Source organism: Salvelinus fontinalis, chromosome 1 (assembly GCF_029448725.1).
Source record: "Salvelinus fontinalis isolate EN_2023a chromosome 1, ASM2944872v1, whole genome shotgun sequence".
In the NCBI taxonomy this organism is placed as follows: Eukaryota; Metazoa; Chordata; class Actinopteri; order Salmoniformes; family Salmonidae; genus Salvelinus; species Salvelinus fontinalis.
This window is the reverse complement of record NC_074665.1, coordinates 54,146,996-54,170,609: the sequence shown is the minus strand read 5'-3', so window position 1 is coordinate 54,170,609 and position 23,614 is coordinate 54,146,996. Positions and strand designations below refer to the sequence as shown.

The 23,614-nt window shown below is 40.8% G+C and overlaps 1 protein-coding gene across 2 annotated transcripts in view; it reads right to left on the bottom strand.

Moving 5' to 3' along the window:
- LOC129857829 (glutamate receptor ionotropic, delta-1-like) overlaps positions 1–4,503 on the bottom strand; it is a 443,480-nt gene extending 438,977 nt beyond the window's left edge. For both annotated transcript variants that reach the window (XM_055926464.1, XM_055926455.1), the window contains exons 1-2: positions 4,112–4,503; positions 329–484 (exon numbers count right to left, since the gene is read on the bottom strand). In XM_055926464.1, the coding sequence (XP_055782439.1) occupies positions 329–484; positions 4,112–4,190 (235 nt within the window). In that variant the 5' untranslated portion in view covers positions 4,191–4,503. The remainder of the gene's footprint in view (positions 1–328; positions 485–4,111) is intronic.
- Between the last annotated feature and the right edge of the window lie 19,111 nt (positions 4,504–23,614).

The window sequence follows — 23,614 nt, the reverse complement described above, 5'->3', positions numbered from 1 at the left end:
TGTAGCAGACCCCTTGCTTTTAGGCCTTGGTTTATTTTATGATGGCATCTACATTCTTAGGCTGATCGTGTGAGTATAGAGATCTAAGACCATAATCAGTAGATATTACACCAAACTATGAAAACAAGAAACGGAAAGAGTTTTTTAAAAATACAAGCACAATGCCCGCAAATATTTGACCATGGTAAGAAGATAAGTATCCCTCAAGCTATTATGCCACTGACAGCAGAACTAACCGCAAAACTGAAACGGTGTCCCCAACCCACAGGAATGAAATATAACAGCAAAGCAATCAATTTCTAAAATTATTCTGCTGGATATCACTTACCTTCCTGCACTGCTTGAAATGGGTTGTTAGCCTCAATACGTTTTACAGAGTGTGTGATTTTCTCGCTATGTAGAATGTCGTCGTTGAGGCTTAGGTCAGAAATGGCAAGTTGAAAAATTTCGTCATCCCTGACAGCGTTTTCCTCAAATATGGCACCTGTTGAAGAAAAAAAAATCTATGTAAACTTACTTTATGGCGGGAAAATAAACTGTGGTCATGTTTTTGTAATTTATTCACCAACAGGTTCATTTGATCCATCGTTGTAGGCCTATTTGTTTATAAAATTGTGATGCAGTTTACACTGGACCACCTTATTGATTGTTCACTGTGGTATTTACGCCATTTGGATGTGTAGGCTAAATATAATTTAGGCTAGGCTACATTTTTACTGAAGCACCTAACCTTGTCAAAAGTTCCTGATGTAATACTGTAGCCACTCTAACACAGGTGGGATTTTAAATGTTCATAAACACTTGCAAAACGGAACGCTTTCTAGAAATGTAACTTTCGTTGGGTTGGTGTTTTTCCCATTTATTAGCAGCAAAAATAAAGACATAACAAGGTTTAAATGCTAGCAGATGCAGTTACCGTGCTCTCCACGCCTGTGTGTATTCCCATTTCCTAGTCACCGTGTGCCTATAGACATGTGACCAATGACCCAACATAGTGCCCTCTAGTGTACAAAGGAAGTAACAACAGACAGAAAAACTATAAACAACACAACAACCACATAAGTAGGCCACGTTCACATTTGAATATAACTCAGTACCACTGTGAACGCTGTATGTAGGCCTATGCACATGTATTCACATTAAAACATTGAATTTAATAGTTCTACGCTAGTTAATTTTTGTGCCCAGCTCTATGCCATTCAATTGTGCACCTCGCCGTGCATTTCAGGACCTTGGAGAGCGGCAGTAGACCTACATGGTCACAAACGCTGGCTGTATAGTACTAGCCTACAGCTCTGGAAACTATGAATGGGATTTATTTCACATACTGTATGGACCTGAGAGCAAAAGCTCCTCGCTATTTACCATTTAATTGTGCGCCTCACAATAGGCTACATTTCAGGACCTTGAAAGAAGGATAGCCTACAGGGATAAAATCCACATCCTATGAAGCTGAGAACAGACGTGTGTCGTGGAGGGAAACATAGAGATAAACAATCCATGTATCTCTGAAGGATATAACCTCTGAAGGAAAAGTTGACCTGTGGTTGACCATCGTTGCGTGTCAGTTGCATCTCTTTGGCCGGTGTCTTTTGAGGACAGTTTATGGAGGCTACGCTGTAGAACAGTGGATTACATACAGACGATGTCATTGAGTGAAGTAATATGACAAGCCTAGAAAATAAAGTGACTATATACTTCAGAGGCATGATTTATTCTGACATTGAAGGCAAATGTATGCCATGTAAGACATTAAAGGCATGAGTGTAGCTTCCGTTAAGTTTCCCAGCACTATTTTTCAGAGAGACAGAGAGACAGAGACAGGGAGAGAGAGAGAGAGAGAGAGAAAGACCATTGCACTTCAGCATTTGTCGGACACAGACACATTCAAAAAAGAGAGGTAACCCAATATCGCAAACACAGATATTCCCATAAACCAAAAGTGTTGTGTAAGACAATAGAACGTGGCATGATTAATTGTAATGTCAGGGTTATCTGGGTTATGAGTGTTATTGGGGTCTACTAAAACCATACTGCAATTTCCATGGAGAATGACGCAGAAGAGAGAGAGCATTAACTGCTCGTATATGTAGGCGGTTCAATGTGGAATGACGCATGACATGTATGCCGTATGATAAGTACAAAGTAATGGACATATTTAAGGGTATGCAGCAGTAGCCTATGTCTTGTTATTGAAAGGTTGTGCAAAAGTGCAATAGCATGTGTCACACTGTGCTCGAATCGAATCTATTTGGCTTGAGAATCAGCCAATGTGCCTGTTATATGTTGAGAATATGCCCATCCGTTACTCTTGCAAAGAAATACCATATATTTGCATGTGTGTCCCTCTGTGCATCCTCTGTGAATTCTAGAAATATTTGAACCCACTTTATCCCAACATTTATCCATGTTTTCACTGTCATTTTAAAGCACGAGTTATTTTGATGCTTTGACAAAGTAATTTCTGCAGATTGCCCACCGGGCACACACTGGTTGAATCAGCGTTGTTTCCACGTCATTTCAATGAAAATGTGTTGAACCAACGTGAAAAAGATGTTGTATTGACTTCTGTGCCCAGTGGGTATTATTTATTTAATGTGATTAATTATAAGTTTTAAGGTAAAACAAATATATGTCCCTCATTTTAAGGTCAACCATTTTACGTGAACTTAACTTTCGTTTTAAAATGGTAAAACTATTCATTTTTAAATAATAATTTAAACAAAGTATTGAACATCTAATAGTCATTTTTACATTTTACATTTGTTTGTCATTTACCAGAAGCGCTTGCCCAGGGCGACTTAAAGTAACGAGTACATACATATTCATACTTTTTCGTACTAGTCCCCAGTGGGAAACTAACCCAAAATCCTGGCGATGGAAGCACCATGCTCTATCAACTGAGCAAAACGGGACTATAGTCAAATCATAGTGTAAAAACAGGTGAACTGATTCTACTCTTTTTGGCAATTTTCGGGTGTTCTGTGGTGGGAAACTGGGCGGATTGAGCATAACACGTAAACCCTGATAGCAATAGATAGACAGGCTAGAAATGTTAAAAATTTCATTTTTTTTGTGAAGCTTGCATTCAATTTCCCCTCCCGTTTGCACAGAACAAGCTTCCATTCTCTGTCACAAGGGTAGTTATGTCTGATTTAAGATGAATTCGTCAACCCTGTGGTCAACCATGTTACTTTATTTGGTACTTAATAGGCACGTACTATATTTTTTTATTTGATTTAACCACTTAAGATGGGAAAATACATTGTTTATTACGTTGAACGTGTGCTCTTTATGACAGAATGATCAAATTAGGTGAAATAACATGTTTCTTTCCCCACCAAGTTGCACTACTCAAAAGGCACCTAATTGGAACGACCCGGCTATAGGCGTAGTTTCGTTTATAATTTGTATTTTGTGGAGATCGGGCATCAATTTAAATCTTGCCAACTCTTTTTAACATTCTATAACATCATGAGTTAATCTATCTTCCCAAAACAATGACGCCTCGTGCTTTTATGTGTTGGAAAACTCTGGCAGATCAAAAAAGCATAATCTGACAGAAAAGCTCCCTCGAGATTTAGGCTACATAAACCAGTGTAATACCAGAAGCCTACTGCATCTCTCACAATGAAAACCCGTCTATAGTATTGATATTGTGATCACGTTCCATTGAAAGGTAAGGCATGCGGTCGGGTTTAGGAGGGGGTGGGTTTAACAAACCGTGAACCACACATGGGACTATTGATTCCCCAAAAGCTGATGGGGAAAATCATCATCAATGTCTTATCGACATTTAAGACATCGATATATTCCATTCACTTACTGCACTTTCTCTAGTAGCCTAAAAAAATCCTACACCAAGATGGAAATCGAGCTATGTTCAGGAATTAGCTCAATATTGACTGCATCCAAACTTTCAGTTTACATTTGACGCAGTCAAAATAGATAAGGCCTATTTATCCCGTAAACTATCCCCGAAACTGCCCTTCATGCTCTACAGTTTTTATGCGCATCGCATGCATTTGTCTCCGCTTTACAAAGTCTTGATTCTAGATGTTTCTGCAGCACGTCTCACTAAAACCCGCGCATAGCTATCCAGGATGATTACCAATATGAATGATGGAGTCCGCTCCGGCAGAATTGCATTGCAATATCCACAGGGAAAGGCAGATCAACAGCAACTCCATCTCCGGCTTTTAGCGAAGCAGCTCATCCAAGCATTCTCGGCTGTCCGACAATCAATTGGGGCACCACAAACAATGTCCAAAAACGCTGCAAATCACAACTATCGCTCAGAAGCCTCAAAACGCAGGAAACACTAAAGAAAAAGTAACAACTATATTTATACCAAGGGAAATAACTATTTAAAACGGAAAGTGAAGGGGAAATAAGGGAAGAAAGGTTGGGAACCCCGTTATTATATTCAAAGACAGATAGTGAGCCTGGCGTTCCTTCTCTCGCTCTCGCCTTCTCCAGCGCTCACCGTGTCTAAAACCATGGCAAGCTGCAAAAATGCGGAGGGACAACCCCCCTACTCTCACACACACACACACACACACACACACACACACACACACACACACACACACACACACACACACACACACACCTTCTAAATAAAGCATTCGCTCGTTCGTCCGACCCACGTGACAGCAGAGACTTCACTTCTCGGTGCTGTCTGGAGAAGCCGGGTAAAATAGAATTTGTTCTAACCGGAGAGAGACGCGGGCAGCGCGCAGTGTTTTTATTTTAGAGTAGTGGCTGATGAGGGCTGATAGATAACTATACAGTGTATGCTTGGATGCAGGTTACTAAATCCATGCAAACACTGAAAAGCCTAATTCATTGCGGTAGGCCTACACGATAAACATTGGTAGTCTGATCGAAAATTATATGGTTCTGCAAGTAAGTTTTATGACCCACGCAAAACAAAATATTATGATTTTCAAGGTATGATTTGATATAGGATAATGTCAAGAAAATTAAAGAGCAGAGCAACTGGGCCAGAGAAGACGCGGGCGCAGATGTTGAGCCGAAGAAGATCCGTAAGGTGATCACCGGTGAAAGGTGATGGATAACGGACAGACGTTTGACAGACCTTATCATTTTTCAGCGCAGAAGTTATGGTCATAGGAAACAGCAAGCGAAAAACCCAAATTTACTTGGTAACAGTGGGATTTGACCAGAAGTGGAGATTGAGGAACTGCAAACAATTGATGCAAATTATGTCTGATGATTATGCCTTTATGCTTTGCTTGACTGACTGATTGTTTGATCTCTTCACGAAACGCCGAACAAGCGAATTAATGGGCCACTTCTGTGGCGATATTGTTGAATGCCTATGTGCTAATACCTGAGGATGAATTAATCAATGTCATGTCATATTGAACCAAATCCAATTTTATGCAGGTTTACAATTCCATGGATTTAAACAGGATGGGGTTGAATTATGCATGACAATTTATTTAACTGTTATTTTACCCACTCACGAGGACAGCTGCTGAGAAGAAATATCAAGTGCAAGATGAATATGCACGATAGGCATAATCTTACAATTAAAGGATATTTCTTGTGACTGAGCATAAACGGAAATCTCTCTTAATTGTTTGGTTAGGTCTACCAGGTTCATCAGCTTTCAGGACCACTGAAGTGGACAGCGCCTTCAGAAAACGCCACAAGGACCGCTTGACTAGACTGAACTAGGAGTGATCACTTTGTAGATGGCAGACAATGACGCAGGACTTCATGCTGCATTAATTGTTGTTTGAATAACGTATTGTGTTGTCTAAAATATAAATTCGGTTGTAAATGTTAGATAAGACACATTTCATAACTTCAATGGCACACATAATTTGGTCTAACTTGCATAGTGGCCTACTAGACTGGAACATTAACCAAGCTCGCCCAGCTGTACGTTACATTCACCTCAGTCATTCAGCCACCTCTACGACTATCATATTGTATGTATTACCCACCTAACTTCCACCCTGTCTATCCGGAACGGAACACAAACGTCCATGCACCAATGCTCTAAAATTCAGTTCAAATTGCAGCTCACATACCGCCCCTACTGGCCACTCTACGTACTATTACTGCACCTGCGTATTCCCTGCTCATCTCTCCGTGCGCTGAGGAGCATAATAAAACACCAGAATCATTGTATTATTTATTTTTCAGACACATCCAGTGGTTAATTATGTGACAGGGTGAGAGGAGAGGGACAATACATTAGGTTAGGTGATTGGAGGTTACTGAAGAAGATTGCTGCATGCAGCTTTACTGAGAAATAGCTGGTTCTGGCAACCTCGGAGGATTAAATGAGCCCACTCAAGTAAACACCATCATTGATTGAATGACTTAAGATGTATTAGGACACTCAATTATTTAAACATTTGTTAAACTAAGATATACACATTCATAATCTTTCTTATTTGGTTTTCAGGGAGATTTACGTAGAACCTGTTTCCCAGACCCAGATTAAGCCCATCGTTGGACTATTAAGAACTTTCAATGGAGAAATTTAGCATATTTTATGCTGTGCCCAATAAAGTTCTTCCCCTCATCTAATTTCCACTAATACAATGCATTCAGAAGCTATTCAGACCCCTTGATTTTTTCCCACATTTTGTTACATCACAGCCTCATTCTAAAATTGAATAAATTATAATTTCCCCCCATCAATCTACACACAATACCTCATAATGACAAAGTGAAAAAACAGGTTTGTAGATAAATAAAAAATAGAAAAACCTTATTTACATAACTATTCAGATCTTTGCTATGAGACTCGAAATTGAGCTCAGGTGCATCCTGTTTCCATTGATCATCCTTGAGATGTTTCTACAACTTGGAGTCCACCTGTGGTAAATTAAATTGATTGGACATGATTTGGAAAGGCACACACCTGTCTATATAAGGTCCCACAGTTGACCGTGCATGTCAGAGCAAAAACCAAGCCATGAGGGCAAAGGACATGTCCGTAGAGCTCTGAGACAGGATTGTGTCAATGCACAGATCTGGGGAAGGCTACCAAAACATTTCTGCAGCATTGGAAGTCCCCAAGTACACAGTGGCCTCCATCAATTTTAAATGGAAGAAGTTTGGAACCACCAAGACTCTTCCAAGAGCTGGCCACCCGGCCAAACTGAGCAATCGGGGGAGAAGGGCCTTGGTCAGGGTGGTGACCAAGAACCTGATGGTCACTCTGACAGAGCTCTAGAGTTCCTCTGTGGAGATGGGAGAACCTTCCAGAAGGACAACCATCTCTTCCGCACTCCACCAATCAGGCCTTCATTTATGGGCAGGTGTCCCACCTGGCCAACATCTGGTGAAATTGCAGAGCGCCAAATTCAAAATACTCCTAAAAAACATTCATAAAATGTACAAGTGTTATACATCGGTTTAAAGATTAACTTCTTGTTAATCCAGCCGCTGTGTCAGATTTCAAAAAGACTTTACGGCAAAAGCATACCATGCAATTATCTGAGGACAGTGCCCCACTTACAAAAGCATACAAACATTTTCCAGACAAGTAGAGGAGTCAGAAATAGCGATAAAATTAATCACTTACCTTTGAATATCTTCATATGGTTGCACTAACAAGACTCCCTGTTGCACAATAAATGTTAATTTTGTTCGATAAAGTCCCTCTTTATGTCCCAGAAACTCAGTTTTGTTGGCGCGTTTTGTTCAGTAATCCACTGGCTCCAGGGCGGTCAAAACATGCAGACGAATACATCCTAATAGTACCACTAATGTTCGTCGAAACAGGTCAAACAATGTTTAAAATTAATTCTCGGGTTGTCTATTGTCTATATAATCAATAATATTTCAACCGGACAATAGCGTTTTCAATAGAAAAGAAAAACAACGAATGGTGCGCGGGACAGCAGCTCTGCATTCTTCCCCTGTCCTCTGACCAAAGGGTCTTTTTACTCGTCGTTTTTCAAAATAAGCCTGAAAGCATGTCTAAATACTGTTGACATCTAGTGGAAGCCATAGGAACTGCAATCTGGGCCCTAACCCATAACATAGTAAATAGGCATTCAATGGGAAACAACTCACATTAAAAAGTCCCACTTCCTGGATGGAATTTCCTCGGGTTTTCGCCTGCCATACCAGTTCTGTTATACTGACAGACATTATTTTAACAGTTTTAACAGTTTTCTATCCAATACTACCATGCATATGCATATCATAGCTTCTGGGCCTGAGTAACAGGCAGTTTACTTTGGGCACGTTTGTCATCCAAACTTCAAAATACTGCCCCCTACCCAAGAGAGGTTAAGGCCAGACGGAAGCCACTCCTCAGTAAAAGGCACATGACAGCCTGCTTGGAGTTTGCCAAAAGGCACCTAAAGGACTCTCTTACCATGAGAAACAAGATTCTCTGGTCTGATAAAAACAAGATTGAACTCTTTGGCCTGAATGCCAAGCGTCACATCTGGAGGAAAACTGGCACCATCCTTACGGTGAAACATGGTGGTGGCAGCATCATGCTGTGGGGATGTTTTTCAGTGGCAGGGACTGGGAGGCTAGTCAGAATCGAGGGAAAGATGAACGGAGCAAAGTACAGAGCGATCTTTGATGAAAACCCACTCCAGAGCGCTCAGGACCTCAGACTGGGGCGAAGGTTCATCTTCCAACAAGACAATGATGCTAAGCACACAGCCAAGACAATGCAGGAGTGGCTTTGTGACAAGTCTCTGAATGTCATTGAGTAGCCCAGACAGGGCCCAGATTTGAACCCGATCAAACATCTCTGGAGAGATCTGAAAATGGCTGTTACAGCGATGCTCCCCATCCATCCTGACAGAGAGAGGATTTGCAGAGAAGAATGGGAGAAACTCTCCAAATACAGGTGTGCCTGTCACGATCGCTGTTGTCGTGGAAATGACCGGACCAAGGTGCAGCATGGTGAGCGTACATTTTTTTTATTTGATAAATGTCGCCAACAAAACAAAGAACAAGGAAACGACCGTGAAGCTTACTTAGGCTATAATGCCACTAACAAAGACAACTAACCACAAATACCAAAGGACAAAAGGCTGCCTAAGTATGATTCCCAATCAGAGACAACGATAGACAGCTGTCCCTGATTGAGAACCATACCCGGCCAAAACATAGAAACAAAGAACATAGAGTTTCCCACCTGAGTCACACCGTGACAGTGCCAAGCTTTTAGCGTCATACCCAAGAAGACTTGAGGCTGTAAATGCTGCCAAAGGTGCTTCAACAAAGTGTTGAGTAAAGCATCTGAATACTTACATAAAGGTGATATTTCTGTTTTTATTTTTAATAAATTTGCAAAACTTGATAAAAACCTGTTTTTGATTTGTAATTATGGGGTATTGTAAGTAGATTGCTAAGTTTATCCATTTTATAATGGATAAAGTTGCTATACCATTTATACATATCAACAGATCAGTGGTAAAGAGAGAGGGGAGTATGGGAATGTTTTATGATAAGACATATTGATGGATACTTAAATTAGCGATGTCTGACTAATTTAACTGCTCCCACCCATACAGTATAACCATAGTTGTTAGAGCTGGTACATATACTATGTCTGTGAGAGGCACTGGAATTATCAAAGGAATCCTTCTGAGGAAGCCTACAGTATCTTAATTCCACACCCGTCTGTGAAGTTTAAACATGTAACGTGTAAGAGACATGCAATTAGAGGTACACTATCAGAAAGAATACAACTGACTCCAATGACACTTGCCTATTTGCATGTACATGGGATGGAAATGTAATTTCCATCAATCAAAAGAGTAGTGGGCTATAATATATTCCGTTTATTAAGGTACTTCATATGCTACCAATTCTATATTCTATTTCCAAGCAGTTAATAATCTCACATTTCTGGGCTGTTTTTGTGGTCTGTTCATATGGTTAGTTTTGGGTCAAAATATATCCCATTGAGATACACCCACAGTATTGTGTTCTCTTCACTTCTACTCATCAAGGTTGTCAACATTTAACAAATGAAAAGTGCTCTGAACGGGCCTTCGAAACATTGCCATGCGGGCGAGCGCTGGCTTTGAGTGATGACAGTGGCATTTCATTGTCACTCAAGCCAGAGTCATTAACATTAACAGTTTGAGTAATGAGGTTTGAGCAATTGAGCAACGGTTTGAGCAATTGAGCAACTGAGGATTGGCATAGAAAATAGTTTGAGAGGTGGGCGAAAAGTTGATTTAGATGAAGAGATTCTGTCTGTCACATTGGTCCACCGAAGCACAGTGGTTAGAGCAAATAAAACCTGCAATTAAAATAATTTAGGTATGCATGGTTAATGACGACCACTACCGTTCACCATTTTTCACAGCCACTGTCCATCACCAAACTATATTTCTAAATGAGCGTATACACTGTGTGCCCAGCGTCAGATCAGGAAGCTTAAATGTGTCACGCCCTGATCTCTTTCACCTGTCCTTGTGTTTGTCTCCACCCCCCAAAGGTGTCGCCCATCTTCCCCATTATCCCTTGTGTATTTATACCTGTGTTCTCTGTTTGTCTGTTGCCAGTTCATCTTGTTTGTCAAGTCAACCAGCGTTTTTCTCAGCTCCTGCTTTTCCCCAGTCTCTCTTTTTCTCGCCCTCCTGGTTTTGACACTTGCCTGACCTGACCCTGAGCCTGCCTGCCGTCCTGTACCTTTGCCCCACCACTCTGGATGATCGACCCCTGCCTGCCTTGAACTGTGGTTTGCCTGCCCCTGTTGCTGTAATAAACATTGTTACTTCAACACAGTCTGCACTTGGGTCTTACCTGAAACATTGTAAAATGAGCAATTCGTTATACTTACATCAAGATTTAGAATTTCCTTTAAATAAAGGTAATGACTCTCAAATCCCTGTTCAATCCCCAGTCATTGCCTCATAGCTTGGGGCAGCGATGTGCAGATGGTTGGCTGTGAATTGACTGTTGTTTACAATCGAATTACTACTGTACACACGTGCATGCCGTTTTGCAATTGGCCTCCGCCATGATGCGCATTGTTTTGTTTATTGACTACTCCTCAAGAGGAAACGTATTCAACTCAGTTGTGTGTACTGAACATTAAACCAATATATTGGTTCACTTAAATCCAGGGAGACCGCAGAGATTGTCTCACCTCTGCCACCAATGTAGCAACTGAAGGGGAACAGACAGAATTCTTTACAATTTAAATGCCATGGCAAATGTTTCTTCTATCAATAAGCAATGAGATTTAAAAAAAAGTAGTTATTGAGTTTATTACAAATAAACTCTAGCTTGGATTACCCTGGAGGGGGTGGTAACAGGCCGACCTACAAGACAATATTCATTGAAATGATGTGCCCCAGCTAGATGACACTCATGAGTGGACAGCAGAGTTGCACACACACACATACACACAAATCCCCTACATGGTGACATGAACGTGTGATTGCGTGTATGTCCTACATGTGCAGGTAATCTGTGTAGAGGCCAGAAATAAATGACCAGACATGGGGTCATCACAGACCTCCCTGCCTCAGTATGCAGGTTAGCACATATAAAGGAGAGAGAGAGGGGGAGGGAAATGAAGAGAGGAGACAGAGGGAGGAGAAAGAGGAGGATAATATTGTTAATTGAGTACATGTTTGTATAGAACATTATGAAGGCTATTATCTTCAAAGTGCACACACACACACACACACACTTCTTATACAAATATGGGCTCAGCATCATGCAACTTGATCATTTTTTTAGCAGTAGAAGAGAAATAAAGAACACCCCCAAGAAAAAGGATTGGTTCCCAAAATGTTAACCTAAAGTTTAGTTCACATCTAACAGACGAGACAGTTTAGATGAAGTTTGCTTAATTAACCTTTTACTGCCGTGGGCTAAATCAGGGTCACACAGAGTGTTTCTTGGTAGTACAAATCTACTTTGGAACAAAAGTATACACCTCACACACATGGTTATGGCCTTAAAAAAAGAAGACACCTGTACCATGTCAGACACAAAGTTGAAGTTGGACATTTACATACTGTTACGGTTCTCCTCTTCCTCTTCATCCGAAGAGGAGGAGCATGGATTGAACCAAGACGCAGCGTGATACTTAGACATGAAATTTATTTAAACACGACAAAACAACTAAGACAAAAAACGAACTATACTTGATTAACTACAAAACAACAAACGACGTAGACGCACCTGAACATAAGAACTTACATATAACGAAGAACGCATGAAACAGGAACAGACTACATAAACCGAAAAAACGAACAAACCGACAACAGTCCCGTGTGGCGCAACGACATACACAGACACAGGAGACAACCACCCACCACAAACAGTGTGAAAACACCTACCTTAATATGACTCTCAATTAGAGGAAACGCCAAACACCTGCCTCTAATTGAGAGCCATACCAGGCAACCCTTAAACAAACATAGAAACAGAAAACATAGACTGCCCACCCAAACTCACGTCCTGACCAACTAACACATACAAAACTAACAGAAAACAGGTCAGGAACGTGACACATACCATTAGGCTGGAGTCATTAAAACTCGTTTTTTAACCAATCCACAAATTTCTTGTCAACAAAATATACATTTGGCAAGTCACTTAGGACATCTACTTTGTGCATGGCACAATACATTTTTCCAACATTTGTTTACAGACAGATTATTTCACTTATAATTCACTGCATCACAAATCCAGTGGGTCAGAAGATTACATACACTAAGTTGACTGTGCCTTTAAACAACTTGGAAAATTTCCCAAAATGATGTCATGGCTTTAAAAGCTTCTTATAAGCTAATTGACATCATTTGAGTCAATTGGAAGTGTACCTGTGGATGTATTTCAAGGCCTACCTTCAAACTCAGTGCCTGTTTGCTTGACATCATGGGAAAATCAAAAGACATCATCCAAGACCTCAGAAAAGAAATTGTAGACCTCCACAAGTCTGGTTCATCCTTGGGAGCAATTTCCAAACGCCTGAAGGTACCACGTTCATCTGTACAAACAATAGTACACAAGTTTAAACATCATGGGACCACGCAGCCATCATACTCCTCAGGAAGGAGATGTGTTCTGTCTCCTAGAGATGAACATACTTTGTACAGCAAAGGACCTTGTGAAGATGCTTGGGGAAACAGGTACAAAAGTATCTATATCCACAGTAAAACGAGTCCTATTTCGACATAACCTGAAAGGCCGCTCAGCAAGAAAGATGCCACTGCTCCAAAACCGCCATAAAAAGCCAGACTACAGCTTGCAACTGTACATGGGGATGAAGAATTTACTTTTTGGAGAAATGTCCTCTGGTCTGATGAAACAAAAATAGAACTGTTTGGCCATAATGAGCATTGTTATGTTTGGAGGAAAAAGGGGGAGGCTTGCAAGCTGAAGAACTCCATCCCAACCGTGAAGCACGGGGGAGGCAGCATCATGTTGCGGGGGTGCTTTGCTGCAGGAGGGACTGGTGCACTTCACAAAACAGATGGCATCATGAGGTAGGAAAATGATGTGGATATATTGACGTAACATCTCAAGACATCAGTCAGGAAGTTAAAGCTTGGTCGCAAATTGGTCTTGCAAATGGACAATGACCCCAAGCTTACATCCAAAGTTGTGGCAAAATGGCTTAAGGACAACAAAGTCAAGGTATTGGAGTGGCCATCACAAAGCCCTGACCTCAATCCTATTGAAAATTTGTCGGCAGAACTGAAAAAGCATGTGCGAGCAAGGAGGCCTACAAACCTGACTCAGTTACACCAGCTCTGTCATGGAGGAATGGGCCAAAATTCACCCAACTTATTGTGGGAAGCTTGATGAAGGCTACCCGAAACGTTTGACCCAAGTTAAACAATTTAAAGGCAATGCTACCAAATACTATTTAAGTGTTTGTAAACTTCTGACCTACTGGGAATGTGATGAAAGAAATGAAAGCTGAAATAAATCACTCTCTACTATTATTCTGACATTTCACATTCTTAAAATAAAGTGGTGATCCTAACTGACCTAAGACAGGGATCTTTTACTAGGATTGAATGTCAGGAATTGTGAAAGACTGAGATTAAATGTATTTGGCTAAGGTGTATGTAAACCTCAGACTTATGTTTCACCGAGTCGTGGCTGAATGACGACATGGATAATATACAGTTGGCAGGGTTTTCCTTGCATTGGCAAGAAAGAACAGCTGCCTTCGGGTTAGACGAGGGGTGGTGTTCTGTGTCTATTGGTCAATGACAGCTGGTGCGCGATCTCTAATATTAAGGTAGTCTCAAGGTTTTGCTAGCCTGAGGTAGAGTACCTCATGGTTAAGCTGTAGACCACACTACTAGTTTTTTGTAGCTGTCAATTTACCATCACAAACCAATGCAGGCACTAAGACCACACTCAACGAGCTGTATAAGGCCATAAATCAAATCAAATCAAATTTTATCAAATCAAATTTTATTGGTCACATACACGTGATTAGCAGATGTTATTGTGGGTGTAGCGAAATGCATAAACAAACAAGAGAATGCTCACACAGAAGCGGCGCTTCTAGTGGCCTGGGACTTTAATTTACCTAATTTCTACCAGCATGTCACATGTGCAACCAGAGGGAAAAATAACTCTACACAACCATTGCTCCACACACAGAGACGTGTACAAAGCTTTCCCTTGCCCTCCATTTGCCAAATCTGGCCATACTTTATCCTCCTGATTCCTGCTTACAAGCAAAAACTCAAGCAGGAAATACCAGTGACTCACTCAATACGGAAGTTGTCAGATGACGCGGATGCTAAGCTACAGGACGTACACTACATATGCAAATGTGTGTAGACACCCTTTCAAATGAGTGGATTCAGCTATTTTCTCCACACTTGTTGCTGACAAGTGTATACACAGCCATGCAATCTCCATAGGTACATTGGCAGTAGAATGGTCTTACTGAAGAGCTCAGTGCCTTTCAATTTGGCACCATTATTAGATGCCACCTTTCCAACAATTCAGTTTGCCAAATTTCTGCCCTGCTAGAGCTGCCCCTGTCAACTGTAAGTGCTGTTATTGTGAAGTGGAAATTTCTAGGAGCAACAACGGCTCAGCCGCAAAGTGGTAGGCCACACAAGCTCACAGAATGGGACCGCCAAGTGCTGAAGCACATAGCACGTAAATATAATCTGTCCTCGGTAGAAACACTCACTACCGAGTTCCAAACTGCCTCTGGAAGCATGGCCGAGAAGCTGCACACAAGACCTAAGATCACAATGCGCAAAGCCAAGCGTCGGCTGGAGTGGTGTAAGCTTTCCGCCATTAGATTCTGGAGGAGTGGAAACACGTTACGGTAAAGGAGGAATAATGGTCTGGGCCTGTTTTTCATGGTTCGGGTTAGGCCCCTTAGTTCCAGTAAAGGGAAATCTTAATGCTACAGCATACAATGATATTCTACATGATTCTGTGCTTCCAACATTGTGGCAACAGTTTGGGGAAAGCCCTTTCCTGTTTTATCATGACAAAGCTCCTGTGCACAAAGCTAGGTCCATACATACATGGTTTGTCAAGATCGGTGTGGAAGAACTTGACTGGCTTGCACAGAGCCCTGACTTCAACCCCATCGAACACCTTTGGGATGAATTGGAACGCCAACTGCAAGCCAGGCCTAATCGCCCAACATTAGTGCCCGACTTGACTAATGCTCTTATGGCTGAATGGAAGTAATGTTCCGACATCTAGTGGAAGGCCTTCCCGGAACAATAGAGGCTGTAATAGCAGCAAATAGGGGACCAACTCCATATTAATGCCCATAATTTTGGAATGAGTTGTTCGTCAAGCACGTGTCCACATACTTTTGGTCATGTAGTGTACATATCCCAACCAGAAGCTATGAATTACAGGCAAAATAAGCTCTGAGCTAAAGGCTAGAGCTGCCACTTTCAAGGAGCGAGACACTAATCGGATGCTCATACAAAATCATGCTGTGCCCTCCGACGAACCATCAAACCCTCGGTGACCCACCCACGGGACGGTTGAGCTAACATGTGCTAATGTGATTAGCATGAGGTTGTACGTAACAAGAACATTTCCCAGAACGTAGACATATCTGATATGGACAGAAAGCTTAAATTCTTGTTAATCTAACTGCACTGTCCAATTTACAGTAGCTATTACTGTGAAAGAATACCATGCTATTGTTTGAGGAGAGTGCACAGTTATGAACTTGAAAATATATCAATAAACAAATTAGGCACATTTGGGCAGACTTCATACAACATTTTGAACATAAATGCAAGGGTTCATTGGATCAGTCTAACACTTTGCCTAAACAGGAATAATACAATGTGGCCTTTCTCTTGTATTTCAAAGATGAACACATGTTTTTTCTTTGTATCATCTTTTACCAGATCTAATGTGTTATATTCTCCTACATTAATTTCACATTTCCACGAACTTCAGGTCCTGTGCTTCAGGTCCTGTGCTACAGGCAGTTAGATTTGGGTATGTCATTTTAGGCGAAAATTCAAAAAAAGGGATCCAATCCTTAAAAGGCTAAGGACCATGGGACTACACATCTCCCACTGCAACTGGATCCTGGACTTCCTGACGGGCCACCCCCAGGTGGTAAGGGTAGTCAACAACACATCTGGCATGGTGATCCCCAAAAAAAAAAAAAAAAAAATGTATTTTTTATGAATTATCTTAGCAAATATATTGACTTGAGACAAGACAAATCCCTTTAGCCAATCAGAGAACAGTGCGCTGAAGTTCTGTGTTCAGCCAAGCAGCTAGCTATCTAGCCAAGCTGATAGTTAGCTAGATGGTTTGCTGCAGTAATAGCTAGCCTAGCTTGCAGATATTTTTCTGATATGTCACAAAGTGTGTCATGTTTCTGGTGCATGTATTTCATGAAACTCGTTTGCTATAATACCTTGTACAACAAGTGACAACTTCGTTTCAAAGTTTCATGTCATTGTAAAGAGGCATCGTTACCATGGGAACTGTCTCAACTGCATGGTCTCATTTTATTAATCTGACTGCTTGGTCTTCAGTCAGCTTTTGTACAACACAAAATTCTAAAACTGGCTACTTTGTCTCGTCGCGTCTTATGTCGGCTGTTGTATCTGCTGTACCTCAGAAAGGTTGTCTTAGAATTGTAATATTATCTCTATGGAAAGTCCTGTACAGTAAACAATGCATGAAATGTTGTGAAATCGCTGAAAACAGTTCTGTTTCAAAATCAAACACAGATCTTCATAAACAATATTGTCGCATTATTAGTTGAATTTAACTTTGCAAGCTGTTGTAGGAGTTGTGTTGCCTGGCTACCAAACTCCTTGCTCGGGCCAAACGTTACGCCATGCCCACCAATGTTAGTTTCTTCTCAGTCTGAAACTGAGTACTTCCTTGATGATTTCCAGAACACAAACACATCCTATCCATTCTGATTGGTCCAAGAAACCGATGGGTTGGGTCAGAGCTAGAACATATGTGCGTGAAGCAGTGTTTTTAAAGTCCGTTATTGGCTTTGATACTCTGATTGGTTAGAGATGATCCAATCACTGATGACTTTGTTTTGTACAACACCACTCATTCTGACTTCACCACAAATGACTTCAGTGATGGCAGTACCATACTGAGCTAATGATCAGTTGCGGTACGTGGGTAAAATCACTGAGGAAGCCAAGCCAATAAAAAACCCATATTACAACCTATGTTGTGATAACTGCGTTGTTTGCTCTATAACCCATTTGTTCATACACCAACAAAAAGACAACAGTCACACAGTGGCAGAATAAATTAAACTACACATACAGTACGTTTATTTCAGTTTCATCACACTACCGGAGAGCAACATCTGTCCGGTGAAGTCCACAAAGAAAACATTGCATTTAAAACAAACAGTTATATCACCTGCAGCATGGACAAGCAAGGTAATGTTTCAACAGTTTACTAAACAACTACTGATTTAAAACCACAGCATTATCACAATGTCAGTACGTGTTAACAGGAGCACTGCCTCTGGCTACTCCAGCACCATTTTAACTTAAACATTTAATTAAACACCATCAAATCAACAAGGTTAAATATGGTTAGTTTAATACACTGAAAACAAACTTAAAGATACCAAAAACGATTTAGTCCAATCAATGTTGCTAAATATCATGTGGTTGTCCATAGACTGTTTTCTGTGTGTGCGTGAGCGCTCAAGTAAAACAACAATGTTGACTCCCCCTACTTGTAGACTGGCTGAACACCAATGCCATCCTCCTCTCTTTCATGTTGGCAAAACAGTCTATGGCTCTGTCATACTAAAGTGCTTGCTAAAGTGCTTGCTAGCCTAAGTTCCTCGCATGGGCAACAATGAACCAGCTGTTAGCTAGTTAACATGAGTCTACTATGATACATATAGGCTATATAGTTGAGCTTCAATCATCTCAGACCAGTGGCACAACATATTAATTTATGGTTAGATCAGAATCGCCAGCACTGACGAAGGCATAATGCTGAAACGTATGCTCCGTTCATTTAAAAAATGTATACAGCACCTTTCACTTTCACTTTTTGTATTCTTTTGAGCAATGATTCAATTAATTATATTGTTTTTGCATTTCTGCCTCATTGGGTTATTCCTTGTCATGGTTTTGAGTGCGAGTACTTCTTGAACTCTACAGATCAGAATCGTGGTCATAATCATTGGTCTGTACAGAATGCTTAGGCAGTCCCAAGGATTGGAAATGTAAAAACCCTTGCCTTTGGACATTTAACAGGCTTATATTGTGTACCAAAACTCGTGTGGTGTATTCTTTAGTCGCGGAAAACGTGTTGCAATGTAGAAAATAGTTTTTATTGGACAAATTCAATCAGGTGCCTCCCCGTTTCATTCTGCTTACATCTGTTTGCTTCCATTTGGTTTATAGTGAATAAACCCCAGCGAACATACTGACATTTTACACTCACATTACATTTAACACTCATGTTTATCATCCTCACTACATTCCCATTACATAATGTCAACACTGAGACTAACACAATACACATTTCTTTGCTGTGACTGCCTGACATCTGCACTGCAAGAAGACACTCATTATTTTCATAATGATACCACTTGTGCTGCCCTGTAAGCCACACAAACACACACACTCCACCATGCAAAGAAGTTCAATACATGGCCAAGACAGAGAACACATCCGTACTCCCATAATTGGACATATCGGCTGTGACATTAAAAGTCTGTCTATGACACATTAATTCCATCAGAATGGTGCGGTGGAGAGCAGATTGCGTAGGAGCAGGGAGCCGTCAGATATAGTATTGACAGCGTCAGTGTGTACACGCTGTTACGCATAATGATGTCCATTGCAGAGTATTGAAGGACAGGGGTGGGGCAAGTAATGCCACGATGACTTCCAAGCTTGCAGTTTGTAAACCTTCTGTAATACTCCCTACGTTCCAGAGTGGTCTATCACCAGCTGGTCTGTTACCGTACACCAACATGGGCTTGTTTACCTAACAGGATGTCAAGCCTGTTGTTGGCTGTTCTATAGGCAATACACATGAACACATCCATGCAAATAAACATTCGCTCTTTCTTTCTCTCCCCCTATCTACGGTATCTATATGCGAGGGACACCTCTAGTTCAGGCCTCTCTCTTGGTTGTAGGTTTTCTTTCATGGGCTATTGAGTAGCTTGGATGAATTAGGTGCCCAGAGTAAACTGCCTGCTACTCAGTCCCAGAAGCTAAGATATGCATATCATTAGTAGATTTGGATAGAAAAGACTCTGACGTTTCTAAAACTGCTTGAATGATGTCTGTGAGTATAACAGAACTCATATGGTAGTCAAAAACCTGAGTAGAAATATTTGGACATAAATTGTGGACGTTATCGAACAAAACAAACATTTATTGTGGAACTGGGATTCCTGGGAGTGCATTCTGATGAAGATCATCAAAGGTAAGTGAATATTTATAATGCTATTTCTGACTGCTGTTGACTCCACAACATGGCGGGTACCTGTATGGCTTGTTTTTGTGTCTGAGCGCCGTACTCAGATTATTGCATGGTGTGCTTTTTCCGTAACGTTTTTTTTTTAATCTGACACAGCGGTTGCATTAAGGAGAAGTTTATCTTAAGTTCCTTGTGTAATACTTGTATCTTTTATCAATGTTTATTATGAGTTTTTCTGTAAATTGATGTGGCTCTCTGCAAAATCACCGGATGTTTTGGAAGCAAAACATTACTGAACATAACGCGCCAATGTAAACTAATATTTTTGGATATAAATATGAACTTTATCGAACAAAACATACATGTATTGTGTAACATGAAGTCCTATGAGTGTCATCTGATGAAGATCCTCAAAGGTTAGTGATTAATCTCTATTTCTGCTTTTTGTGACTCCTCTCTTTGGCTGGAAAAATGGCTATGTTTTTCTGTGACTAGGTACTGACCTAACATAATCTGATGTTGTGCTTTCGTCGTGAAGCCTTTTTGAAATCGGACACTGTGGTGGGATTAACAACAACTTTATCTTTAAAATGGTGTAAAATACTTGTATGTTTGAGGAATTTTAATTCTGAGATTTCTGTTGTTTGAATTTGGCGCCCGGCACTTTCACTGGCTGTTGTCAAGTCGATCCCGTTAACGGGATCTCAGCCATAAGAAGTTTAAAACTGGGGCTAATAACAATTTGCATGACAAAAAGCACTGTTGAAATACAACTAGAATTTCATGGTCAATTAAATACAATAAGGCTTTCCACCATTATTGTAAACTCTACACCAACGCTCAATCACAGAAGCTGCCATACAGCTTTCTATTCACAGTAAAAATATATCCAGGAATATGTGCCACTTTCTTATTTAAATGCACTTATAAAAATCCCTGCAGAAATATTACCACCTTCCATTCTGGTAATTTTTTTGGGACAGTGCACATTAATCAACGTTTCAGTAAAAGTGCCGGTTTTAGCCAGCCGGCTAATTTTCAACCGCAGTCCCTGGGCAGGTTGTTAAAAACAATTACACTATAGACAATCATTGAGCAGTGAGCACACGCAGAGCAACATAGGACAAGCAAGACATAGCAGACAGACAGAGCAACATAGAACATAAAGCAGCAAGACAAAATTCATAAAAGCAACAAAGTGTTTCCACACCTCACAAGCTACAGACAACAGACAACATGGAAAGCGGCAATACACAGCTAGGGATTATGTTCACAAATCTGATTCACCTTTAGCCATGTCTTCATGCATTTTGTGAAAGTGTGATATGTGGTGCAGTTATGTGTGTCTGATGGCAGTGTATTCCAGACATGGGAAGCTCTCACAGAGAAGCGGATTTACTAAAGGTGCTTTTCCTTAAAGGAACTATACAGTCACCTCTCATGGCAGACCTTGTGGATCTGCTGCCATATGTTTGGGTTTTCTGTTTATCAAAAATTATGCCTATTGGGCTTCCTATCAAGCACTTTGAGAGCCTGGATGTAGACAGACTGAATAGGTTTTAATGTTGTACAGCAAGCTTGGGCCCAACTAGTCAAGCAGTATGTTAAGTGGGGGAGTATCATAGATTTGAAGTACAGTTTTGCTACCTCTGTAGTCAACCAATTTCGTATAAATTGGAAATTAGCTAGGTGGAATTTGGTTATTTGAATTACCTTTTTCACATGCTTTTGATGCCAAGATACTTAAAATCAGACACCACCTGGAGCTTCTCCCCTGACACATAGACATTTGGCTCAGTAGCATATGTTGCCCTCTTTGTGAAGAACATGCAAACAGTTTTTTTCACATTGAGATGCAAACACGAGTCACTGAGCCACTTTGTAACCTGGACCATTACAGTAGTGAGTTCTTGTGCAGCTTGTTGTTTGCTTGTTGCATGCACATATATCACTGTATCATCTGCATACATTTGAACTTTAGACCCAGTACAGACAGAAGGCAGATCATTAATATACAGGCTGAACAGGAGAGGCCCCAGTATTGACCCTTGTGGCACACCCGCATCATAGCTAAGAGTGGGCAACAGCTCACTGCTCACTCTGACACTGAGTTCTACCTTCAAGGTATGATTTCATCCATCTCAAGGCATCGGGGGAAAAGTTGAACTTGGACAATTTTGTGATGATAATCTCATGGTTAACAGTATCGAAAGCCTTTCTTAGGTCCAGAAACAATTATCCTTCAAATTTGGGGTAAACGGCTGAGTCACATCTGATGAATTAGAATGAGATTTTATAGGCCTAACATGTTATAGTGGATGAAGTAATAGGATGATGATATGGTCTGTAACACTGCCAATTACAGGAAGCATAGTGCAATCAGGGTATTGACAGAAACATACATGATATTACCATAATAAGAGGATGCTAGATCATATCAAGATGTGACTAATTCAGGTCTTTTTCATGTCTTTGAGTATGAAGTTGTGAATAATTAAATAAGCATGATATATAACTTGCTGTAAACCATTTTCAACAGTGAAATACATTGGCTGCAACTGTCACCTAGTTGTTGTTAGACTCCATAGCTCCAATCAAATGTTGCAGATTAGGCTTGTTTCATTACCAGATTATACAGGAAGTTTAGAGCCAATACTATTGTGAACTATATCAAATCAAATTGTATTTGTCACATGCGCCAAATACAATACTTACAAGCCCCTAACCAACAATGCAGTTTTAAGAAAAGGAAGTGTTAAGAAGGTATTTTCTAAATAAACCGAAGTAAAAAGTGTCAAATTCAAATTAAAGAGCAACAATAAAATCACAGTAGCGAGGTTATATACAGATGTACCAGTACAGAGACAATGTGCGGGGGCACAGGTTAGTCAAGGTAGAGGTAATATGTACATGTAGTAGAGGTAAAGTGACTATGCATAGATAATAAACAGAGAGTAGCAGCAGCATAAAAATGAGGGGGTCAATGCAAATAGTCTGGGTAGCCATTTGATTAGCTGTTCAGGAGTCTTATGGCTTGGGGGTAGAAGCTGTTTAGAAGCCTTTTGGACCTCCGGTACCGCTTGCCGTGCAGAGAACATTCTATAACTAAGGTGGCTGGAGTCTTTGGCGATTTCTAGAGCCTTCCTTTGACACCGCCTGGTATAGAGGTCCAGGATGGCAGGAAGCTTGGGCCCAGTGATGTACTGGGCTGTACGCACTACCCTCTGTAGTGCATATCAAGATGCAAGCGTTTAATTCAACATAGATCACATTCACACTGCTAGTACATACGTCATCGGAATAATATTTACCCCACTCTAAGCTACAGCATTTCAATGGAGTCCCATCATATTTGTCTTGGAAGGACAATCAGGCATCGCTGACCAGGACGGACTGCTGATGGGCTGGGGTACTGGCTTGCTGGGTCGACTTGTGGCAGAGAATCCTCTGCTGTTTGGCGATGACGCTCCTTAAGTACTGGTGGCTAGGGCTGGGCGATATGACGATATATATTGTGTGATGATAGAAAAACGTCTATGATTTCATATTATGCTGTATCGTTTATTTCGTTGTGTCGCAAATCACACTCTTTACGGCAATATTTTTTGTCAATTGGACGACGCTTTGCGTTCTTCCACACGTGCCGCATGGAAAGAAATTTGCAACGTGTACAAACATGGAGAAGCATGAACGTGACACAGAGCATGGAGACACG